General features: G+C 39.9%; 1 protein-coding gene across 1 annotated transcript; it reads right to left on the reverse strand.

The window, feature by feature from the left end:
- Nucleotides 1–392: 392 nt before the first annotated feature.
- Nucleotides 393–5,484, reverse strand: LOC127364449 (LIM/homeobox protein Lhx1). The gene is made up of 5 exons (XM_051402010.1): nucleotides 4,830–5,484; nucleotides 3,850–4,070; nucleotides 3,184–3,458; nucleotides 2,151–2,307; nucleotides 393–1,989 (listed from the first exon to the last, which is right to left on the reverse strand). The coding sequence occupies exons 1-5, from the start codon at nucleotides 4,997–4,999 to the stop codon at nucleotides 1,613–1,615; spliced, it is 1,200 nt and encodes a 399-aa protein (XP_051257970.1). The 5' UTR covers nucleotides 5,000–5,484; the 3' UTR covers nucleotides 393–1,612.
- Between the last annotated feature and the right edge of the window lie 5,824 nt (nucleotides 5,485–11,308).

Genomic DNA, 11,308 nt, shown 5'->3' on the forward strand with positions numbered 1-11,308 from the left:
AAACTGACCTGGACACATATACAGAGCGTGTTCTAAATGTTTTGTCTATAAAAACATGAAGAAGTTAAACTTCACTCAATGCAGTAATGTTAAGTGTAATTATATGTCAGTATCTATGTATATTGATTTAGATAACAAAGTACAGCCACTGGTTTAATCAGATTTGAGAGCAGGATGATATATGAGGGTTATTCATTAAAGTTAACACAGGTCTGGAAATATTTGTTTCCTTAAAGGATCCCCTTATATAATAATTTTAGCCCGTAAAAAAAAATATGTCCAATATATAAAGTGTCTCTTAACAAATCCCTGTTTATTATACTTACAAAATCACGAATCAGTCATACTTGAAAGAACAAGTACTATTTCCCTCCAAAGAGATGAACAAATAACAATGTTCGGTATGTGTTTTATTATACAGTGAATGGTCGTAAACATCTGTCTCATAAACTTAACTGGAACAATCATTTATATCTCCTGTAAAAAAAAAAAACATTGCTGCTGCTGGCAGTGTATGGGACCATCAATGTAAATAACTGGACATTTTGATCCATAAGGACAAAACCATTGTGCCTTGGCTGTTTGGCTAACTGTTTTTACTACAAACATCCAACACTTTTAAAAGTGCTGCGTCTCACAACTGAAGTTGCAGGGTTCTGCTGTGCATTCATTTGGCAACCGTTTATTAGCATTTTCTGTATTCTTAATGAGGACATAGTACAAACTAGCACAGTGAGTCACCACATAAATAGAACAGCTACAAAAGTTTGGTTTGTTTGCATTAAATGGTCTGTCTGTCGGAATCAAGAGGTTTTACACAATGCTGATATTCAAACCCCTGAATACTGGAGCTTTAAGTAAACAGTTGACTGTTCTGTACAGTTGTCCATTATTCTATATATACCGTTTGACTCTTGTCATGGTAAACTCAAATCATTTTCTGTTACATATAAAATTTTCAGATTTATAAAGATATCCTTTTGAAGGCAAACGTGTTGGCAATAACATAATGAAAATGAAATGCCTGACAAATAAAAATAAACAAAAACAATGTTTCCACGGTCCTGAGAGAGGTTTTTGGTCAAATGTATTGAACATCACAATCATAATCTGTTATTAAATGATAAAATCTTGTATTACACATGAAGAACTCATGGGTGGTGGGTGCTGTTTGTCTAACACACTGAAAGATGATTAAAAAAAAAACGCTTTCATGCACCTTCACATTAACATTTTAGGTACAATAATGTCAAATATATGGCAGAAAAGGTTTTGTAAACACTGAAAAAAACACTTTCTGCAGCATATAAATGTGTTTGTTTATTGCTTGATCAATGAAGCCCAGCATTGTGAACGTATTAATGAGTCAAATTCACGTGGACTATTTAAAACAATCTATTGATTGGCTAGTCAATAAACAATTATACCAACATACAAATATAGAGATTTATAAATAGTTAAATAGAGCTCAACAGAAATGCAAGCAATTAAATAAATAAATACATAAATAAATAAATAAATAAATAGATAAATGTACATTTAAATAATAAACAAAAAAAGCATTGATTTGCCTTCAAAATCCAAGTGTGCCTTATAGTTGGGTGTCTGCTGATTACCAGACAGTGCCTTCGCTCATTTCTGAGGAGGGTTGTGACAGCTGGTTGGTGTATCCGTTGTCACTGAGGGACACAGTGGTGTAGGGCGTGCCGGGGCCACACATCTCACTGGAGATGCTGTGCATTGAGCCCGCAATATTGGGCTCTGGGCTGGGTGAGTCCGCAGGATGATGGGATACTGTGTCAGAGAAACACTGCAACTCTCCAGGACAGTGGTGCCCTGGATGGTGGTGGTCTATGACTCCTAATGGGGTGCCAGCGGGGACAGAGGAGGGCACAAAGCCCAAGTCTGCTGGAGTCTGAGCCTGGGATGATGGTGGGCCTTGAAAGTACTCATAATTCCCTCCTGAGCCATAGTATTCACCAGGATAATCTGCATTCATACACATGTCTGGATTAGTGCAAACAGTATATCAGCATGTAAAGAAAAAAAGTTCAATAGAAGATGAACTGAATGAATTATTGACATTCTAGTAAAAGACTATCAACTTTGAATAGGATTATCAATTCTACATCCCCTGAAACATATCTCACCTCCATAATAGGAGAAGTGTCCGAGCTCCTCTGGTTCCAGTCTCTCTCCCAGCGCTCTCATCCTCCTCTGGCCGCGGAAAAACACGTGTCTCCGGCCGCTCAGGGCGCTCAGCTGCTTCATGCGTCTCTCTTTGGACCTCCGATTCTGGAACCACACCTTTAGGTCAAAGTGAGGGGAGGGGACGCAAACAGGACACGATGAGCAGCATGAATGATACAAGCAGGAAAGCAGAGCAGACACAAGAAAAGACGTCATCCTATAGGCTACCGGCTTATGCCTCGCAGGGCCATGAAGGCATCACTGCAACATTTCTTATATTTCGATAATTTAAAGATCGAAATGAGAGCAAGCAGTGTATGTGCCTTTTAAAGATTACCTTGCACTTTTGCTGAGTTATGTGATTGTTGTTTACTTTTCTCGCTTAACTTGTGGACACCTGCCACAAAATGGAAATGCAGCTCAGGTCAAAAATATAGGAAAATGGTGTTTGAATTAATGGTTTTAAATGTGTACAAATCACATGTTGGCCATGTATACTGATGCCTGTTTAGCCCCCTGAAACACAATTCCCATTTAATGCATTTCGATGACGAAAACGATGCACCAGGTAATGTCACCAAGGGAGCTTTTTAAAAATGTCCATGGACATCAGCGCAAAGTGAGTCCTGCTTTTAAGGGTTTTAGGGGCGCAATGGGAGTAAAGATTATAGAAAAATCGGATTGGAACCCCTATCTGAACAAAGAGAAGAATGGGAAAAAATCAACAGAGCATTAAGGACGGATTCCCTAAAGGTGTCTGCATAACGCGCTGTCCAAAAACGCCAAAGCGCCTTCAGCCACAATTGTGTAGAAGGTTTTTAAGATGTTTTGTATCATCCATTGTCTGTTAGCAACAGAGACACCGACCTGTTAGAACTCTGCCCTCCAGACTCGGATGGGACAGAGGTGTCCGATAATGGATGTAAATGCCCCCATATTATGCTCCAAAACATTTTTTTTCGTTTACTTTTTCCCCTTCCTTTGCCTTTTTACCTGGATGACTCTCATGCTGAGGCCGGTCTCCCGTGACAGCTGCTCCCTGATGTGCCTGGTGGGTTTCGGCGTGGCCGCGAACGCCGCTTTCAGGGTCTCCAGTTGCTTTGCTTTAATGGTGGTCCGAGGCCCGCGTCGCTTCCCGACGGCACTCTGCTCGTCATTTTCGTTGTTGCACGCATCTTTATCAGATAAATGTCCAGTTTCTGAGTCCTTCCCGTCGTCCTGCGGGTCCTGGGAGTCTGGAGACAGACTTGGGTCGCTGCACGTCGTGACTGTGAGGAGGAAAAGATATAGTATTGGCTCAGCATGGCGCGTAATATTTACAGGATCTGGGAATCAAATTTATACCCGCAAAACCCTCCAGAAAAACAGCGGCATTTTTAAAACAGATTATGAATATAGCCGCAAATCTATCTTAGAAATGTGTTTATAATATTCTGATAATGGATAAGAACTGAAGCTTTTGATAATAATAATAATAATAAAAAAATAATAATACTAATAATAAGAAGAAGAAGAAGAAGAAGAAGAAGAAGAGGGGGAAGAACATGTCTAGCATTTATGTAATAAAATAAAAAAAACATATTTCCACTCCCCTTTTGACAACATAAAAAACAATAAATGTCTCATGCCTGATTGGCTCGATTAACGCATAATCATTACCTGAGAGGAGGATTGTGTCTTTCCCGTTATTGTTCTGATAGTCCTCTTTACAGACAAACTTGAATTCATCCAGGATGTACAGTTCCTCTCCGGTGGACAGCTGTTTGTTACACATCACACAGGTGAAACAGTTCAGGTGAAACACTTTGCTCTTGGCCCTGCGGACCAGATCACTGGGTAAAATCCCCTGGGCGCACCCGTCACACTTGGTCCCAAATCTCCTGTTCAAGAGGGAGAGCAACAGTCAGCATTAAGTACAATAAATATATAAATCATTTTTAGACTTAAGTTTAGATATGTACATTTATTATGAGTTTACAGCACTGACAACTATTCTGCCACCAACACACACACAAAAAAAAAAACCCCAAAAAACTTCTGTTTAGTGTATCTTCAGTTCAAATAGTCAAAATCAAATTAATTGTGTGAAGGCAACTATACAGTATAATACGTATAATAAAAGATAATAGGCCTATATGGCATATTATATGCATATAATAAAAGTACAATTGTAAGTCCATCATAGCAATCACAAGGCTGAGCCCTGTTTGTATAGGTTGCTATAATACTAAGAAACAGCGTGTTCTGGCCTGTTTTTCAAACTAATTCTTAAATAAACTTTTTTTCCCACAATTTTCAGATTTATATTAAATTCTCGAGAAAAAAAAACCCGAAAAGCAAAAAGAAAACAAAATGACTGCGACATTTTCCCGAATAGGCAACGGCTCCACGGTGTAAACAAAGAGGGTTTATTGAGCCCTGTGCAGAACATGGTCCACTAGTTTTACTACAGGCCCCATCAGCCCAGCATTTTGAGCGAAATCTCGTTTTTGGGACTTACCGTGGACTGTCAAATTCTATGTATCTTCATTTTTATTGCCTGGAGGAAGCTATTCAATTTGACAACAGTTGTAATTTCTCTAAAAACAAAAACAAAACAAAACAAAAAACAATAAACCACAAACACTTTAGATGCTTACCTAAAGAAGTCATTCTTACAATACAGTTTTCCTTCTCGTGAAAAACACTTCTCTGTCAAAGTGCATTTACATTCGCAGCACTGGACACATTTGATGTGCCACGGTCTGTCCAAAACTTTGAGCAAGAACCTATCGAGAATAGGCTTTTCACAGCTGGCACAGTGAAGCATTGTCTGGAATTATTCCCAGCCAAAGGTTGTGGGAGATGTACTGTTTCTTTCTCCAACGTCCCAGTCTCCTCTACGTTGCCTTGCTTTGGGTATGATCCAGGAAATCCAACGTATCCAAATCAATCTGAGTAATTACATCACCATCCGTGAGATTAAATGTAACTCTTCTGTTCCGCGGGACAACAATCCACATGTGGCCAACGGCTCCAAAAGGCGGTCTAACTGGTGAAAAAACAGCATTTCTGGAACAAAATTACAGACTGGAGATCATAGCGGGCCCATCAAGATGATCCAAAAGTGTGCGATTTTTATGGGCAAGCACAGACAGAAAAAAAAATAGCCTACCCTTTAGGGATTCTTACATCAACTCACTGCTGTACGATTTATCCTGAGTGGTGTCTAAAGTGGCGAAAAATAACGAGGAATGCTGTCAGCGCGCTCAGCCTTGTCATTTGTGTCCCATTTTCCCTCTGATGAGCTCTCAGTCTGAGAGAAACGGTGTAATGAGCGCACCTCTTAAAGCTCAGCCTATTGCCTATTAAGACACCCGTGACGTCAGCTCCAGGAAAAACCTATGAGCAGCCTTTTCATTTCACTCCACCACATGGACCTCAGTGTTGTGTGAAGGAAAGTAAAATAGCATGATTATAAAATAAAATGCAACAAAATACAATAGAATAAAATGAAATAGAATGAAATGAAATACATTTAACAAGTCAAATTAGGGCCGAGATGAGTATAGGAGTAGGCTATATGACTCACTTCTAAACCTTTAAACTTTTGCATAAAGAAATCAATGTATCCGGGAAGAGCGCGATAAAAAGACAAAACTGGCTATAATAACACATGATGCAAGTTCCACAAGAAATATATCTTGTAAAGGCAGATTCTATTTTTGTAAAAAATCACAGAAAAATAAAAATGGTGGGGTCAAGGGAAGTTTTTTCAAAGATGTCTCACGATGATGCTACAGCCTGAAGAGCTGTCGATTTACTTTGAGAAATTTTATCTTTAAAGAATAAATAAAAACAAATAGGAACAATCCACCCTCCACCATTACAACAATAATAATCATTTTATTTTTTTTTCTTAACCAGCTTCTCTGTCAAGGATAGCCTGCATAGGGTCAATGATGATATCATATGAATAAATGATTTCCTTTGCAAAAGGCTGCCTTGTGTGGGAGCATAAGACTGCATCAGTGGCAGATGAGAAATGATCAGCAGGCCTGTCCCTGCAGTATGCGGAGAGGACAGATGAACATGCCGAACACAAGCTTTTCACATAGATTAATGTTGTGCACCGGCATTATTCCTCATTTCGTTGGAAAGGACAAGGATCACTAATGGTTCTAATCTGCGGCGATAGGCGGTCTCTGCTAGATGTTATCACACCGTGTTGGCGCACTGGGGAAGGAGATAGCGCATTTCCCAGATCTGCTAGTGCCTGATATCTAAACTCCCGCCTGTGTAAAATTGTACGTCAGATTTTCTGTTTTTGTCAGACCTCATCACGAGCTCAGAAATGCAAAAGGCTACATCAGCAAGTCGCCGGCCTGTCACTTTCACTGTTCACTGTTTTATTTGGCAGCTGATTTGTAGGATAAAACAGATGCATGCCCTACCTGGTTCTGTACATTTTTAATACATTTTTGAACAATAATCAAAATCAACTAATCCAACAAGCAATAAAATAAACAAACAAACAAACAAACAAACAAACAAAAAAATAAAATATGGAAACAAGATAAAGGCTTCTTGATTCATTGAAGCTCATTTATTGTATCTAAACATTTTCCTTATGAATGTAAGCATGAATAATAATCCTTTAAAAGGGTTTGGCAATACAAGGTTTTCATTCAACAATACCAATGTATTTGTCAACTAGAAAAAGTTTCAAAACTGAGCACACTGCATGAAAGAGCCAACAAAGTTTCAGATTTTTTATTGGACAAAAATGACTGTGTAAACTGATAAGTTTTGTTTGACAGCAGACACTTTGAGCACCTAAATGAACTCTTGAATGGTGACAATACATAAAAGAATCAAACAGCATTATAGCATGAAGAGAAAAATAATGTGTGTGATCTCGCATCTTCTGGTGAATTATTTAAAATGAAGTTGAGGCAGCTGCCAAACAACTGCTAGGTTTAGGTTAGATCACATTGCTTTTATTCATTCATTCACTCTCAAGCTGAATTCATCACTTAAAAACAATAGTGGTGCACAAATCCCTGCCTGGAAGACTTCCAAAGGAGAGTGCCTCATGTGACATTGTCGGCCCTGAGATTTGCAAGGTGTTGTCAGATGTGAGAGATGTAGTTGTCTAGTAGCTGAGACTTAGTAATTTAGTTGTACAAAGTTCAGACAGCCAAAAAAAGAATCAAGAACATTAATAACTGTACAAATACAACAAAACTCAGCCAGTCTTGTTTCCTTTGCTCAAAGTAATTTTTTAAAATTATTATTTATAAATGATTATAATAAGAAAATCTTGACATGCGTCTAATTGGAAACCTCTTTCGGATTTATCACTGGTCTGGAGACACACAAACTACAGCAGGCAGTTTCTGATCTACAACTGAATAATGAGGGAAATTCTTTATTCTTTTCTTTTTGTATCTCTCTGTTTGAAGTATGTTTGAATGAGAGCAAAACCAAGCATTCAGCTACAGAAACTGTCCAGCAATAAATGTAACACTAATAATAATAATAAGAGTAAATGTTTCAGACATTCTGTCCCTCAAACCTGACCTCATTCGCCTAAATGTGACAGTGGGTGACAATGAAAAGACCCGAGGGGAAAGCAAGCATCTTTGTGATATCCTAAGGGTGAGTTGGGTGGATACGCGCCTCTTCTGGGTTTGCGTTTCTTCATTAGAGGTGTTGATTAGAAGGCTTGCCCAGTGAGCTGGCCCCCTGCAACCACTCCAACACACAAGAGGTCTCTGTGCAGCACTGGAATCTGGCAGGGTGCGCACTGTTTGTTTTGGAAGGAAAAAAGCATGTCATTAGTGTTTGTTAATTGCAGCTAATTGGCCCTAACGAGATGAACTGGCCACCCACTGGGACCATTCATACAAATAATTTGTAGAAAACAAAATTAATTACTAGATGCTAATTAAAGTCAATTAAAGGTGATTAGCCAGTGGTGGAATGGGAAAGTTAAAGGGAGGAGGAAAATACCTGGCAACACACAGTATGACATGACAAATACATCTGGCAGCCAGAGCTCCCTACTGTGAAACAGGATGCTCTTTACCTATTCAGTCCCTGTATGCTGGATGCAGCTTAACGTGAGTCCCCATTGTTCAATCAGAGTCTTACTTAAGGAAAGTAATAACATAACTGCGTAAAGACTACTAGGATGAAGATTACACATGGCAAAATTAAAGGAAACTCTTTGTCAGTCTCCCTGATATCATCCTATCAGTTTAAAATTAAAGATGTAATGGTCCCCAGTTTCACTTCCTTTAATAGTCTTCTCTACTGATATCTTGTTAAAAAAAATTCAATTGTATTTAGCTCAGCCCGAGTGAGCATCTCGGTTGGGCGTTAGGCAAAAAAAAAAATAATCAAGGAGGCACTATTGTTTCTTTATCAAGGCTTCTTTCCAGGAAGTTACTGGCAGAAAAAAGCTCTCCTAACATGTGGCCTGTTTTGAGTTTTCATATTTTTAAAATTTTACTTAGATTTTTAAGTTTACTTTCAGAGGACAATCATTGAAATTGAAGCGTATCATTTAGGAAATCCTTAGTTGTCTTGTGTTTGAATACAAGTCAGCAATCATTTGAGGAATACAAAAAAATATGATCCATCATTCAACCCCGGAACACAGATAAGCATGTCTGACCTTGCTTTAAGAAAATGTATTCATCTTTAAAAAACAACATTAACAATAACATTTACATAGCTTTTTTTTTTTTTTACCATTAAAGGGTTAATCCAATAAAGACTTACTTACCCACATGTGTTGTGTAACACTGTGGGTTGTTTCTAATATTTAGTTTATCATTTATATATATCAGGGACACTTCAGTATAACACAATATGATTCAATAGCATCACAAACTCCAGCCTCCAAAATGAAACATCTTGCTGAAACAGTTTGGACAAAAACTGAACATTACAACCTCCGTGAAGGATTTATTGCAGGGCCGTTATATCAGGCTGCATTAGTTTTTAGCTATAGGTGTACCTGATAAAGTGAGTATGTGTGGTAAAGCAGTGACTGATGTTATGCACAGTTTAATCTGAATTTCTGGCCAAGGAACATACCACCTACACCTTTTCTGTTCAGAAACAACACTGACCTCTTGCCTTCATATTTTTTTTTACAGCTGAGAAGTGGAACAGCTAGGCGTGACATTTGCAGTGCTCAGCATACAACACGCAGCTCCTGTCTTTGAACAGCCCACATTAGCATAATACAGGCATAGATAAATGGAAGGGGAATACAGGGATACTGTCATACAGTGTGGGCTTGAAGAAAGCAATTCCTCAACTTTTAATTACTGGGTTATTACCCATTTATTCAATAGCATCAAAAGGTGAATATGGTGGTCAAGTTTAGAGGCAACAAAATGTACACTCTGCCAGAAAGGTAGCTCCTCCATACCATACACTAAAACACACACTACTGTAATCCATGCAGACCACCTGTACACTGACCCGCCAAATCATATCAGGGATTTCAGTCTAACACCTATGAATTAATATTAGTGATGGTTTTCACTGACACTGTTATCATTATAGCAGTACCAATAGTTAACAAGAGGGATCTGTGATTATTCCTCCAAAGTATAGCCGCCCAGAGAGAGACGTCTGTATTAAGTTAATGTAAAAACTCCCTTGTGTATAATCAAAGAGCTATTGTGGAAATCAGTCAAAAAATCAATCCTGCTGATCATGGGTCTTTTCTGCTAGAATATAGAAAGCACTGCTTCAAGGCTGGACAGAAGCAGCGTGACTTACATTCCATGCACAATACTTATCAAGAGCTGTTAAAATGATAGTGTCAAGTGCAGCGAGCGCTGGGGTTAAGGCGGTATCACGTTGTTTGCATGAGTGACTACGAGGTGTGAGGAGGAGTAGGGGAGCAAGAGAAGGGAAGGGACACACAGAAGGGGAAACGTACCCCATATGAAGGGGACAGAGGGTGTTCTGCCTGAGGGGCTGTTCAGTGAGAGGGCCCAAGGGACTAGAGTGCCCACGGCCCCAGTGATGATGGTGATTGATGTAGGCACAATTCAGACACCCCAGACACTGCAGCAAATTAAAAGGCTATTTTGTAAAGTTGTAAAGGAGCAGAATGGCAAAGGGGCGCGATAAGCCCCCTCCTCCCACCCCCCTCACCTCCTCTGCCTCTGCTCTGTGACAGCATCAGCTTCTGTTTGGTTTCCTTGTTGTCTTCAGCCCCTCAGGGAGGAGAGCTATTACAAGCCTTTCACTCTCACTCATACTGGATACACCGGCGATGCTGCCCTTGCACATATGGGAGTGTGTGTGTGAGTTTGTGGAGGGAGGGCAAGTATGGATCTGTGCACCAGGGAGAGACTGTAAGGCTGTCTATGAGTCAGTAGATGAAAGTCAACAAGCAAATATTGATGAAGCATCCAGGGGGAACTTGGTATAAATATTTCTTTATATTAAGTTCTCAACTGAGAAGCAGGAGTGCTCTCTCCCTCTTCTGTGCATTAGTTCCCTAGCTGTACATGATTTACAAATCATTTATCCTCAATTTGAATTTAATTGACCTGGCTGACCTGAGGATGCACCCTTTGCTGGATGTGAATCGGGCCTGGGAGCAATGTGTATGTGGGGGAGAGGAGATATCAAGGACAGACTGCGGCAGAGCAGCCTTCGGGGAGGACGACTCAGATGCCAGAGGTCAAACCGGTGTCAAGTGGGGAGTGAGGCCAGCTGAGCTGCCTTGGCCCACGCATTGTGCTCATCACTGCAGCTGCTGTCAGTTATCAGGAGTGTTTGCAAAGGGAGGCTGGGGGGTGGGGGCGTAGGCTGCGTCCATAGAAAGGAGCGTGCTCGTGTGCAAGTTTGGGGGAAGTGGGAGGGGCAGGGGATGGGGGATTGTTGGAGTGTGGGGGCATATGGTCCTACTGCCAGAGGAAAAGGGCTCTTTACCACGAAACACATGCCTAGTCTCTCACAAGCAGGTCACCTGCCTCACATCTCAAGGCTGCTCAGAAGAGTCATTTGAAATGACTCTAAATATGGTCAGCTATTATTTTAAATTCAAAATTTCAAAATAAGCACTCTAAATATACAGGACTGTCAACAACTATGGTACATT

The sequence above is a fragment of the Dicentrarchus labrax genome, unplaced genomic scaffold, assembly GCF_905237075.1.
Source record: "Dicentrarchus labrax unplaced genomic scaffold, dlabrax2021, whole genome shotgun sequence".
NCBI lineage: Eukaryota > Metazoa > Chordata > Actinopteri > Moronidae > Dicentrarchus > Dicentrarchus labrax.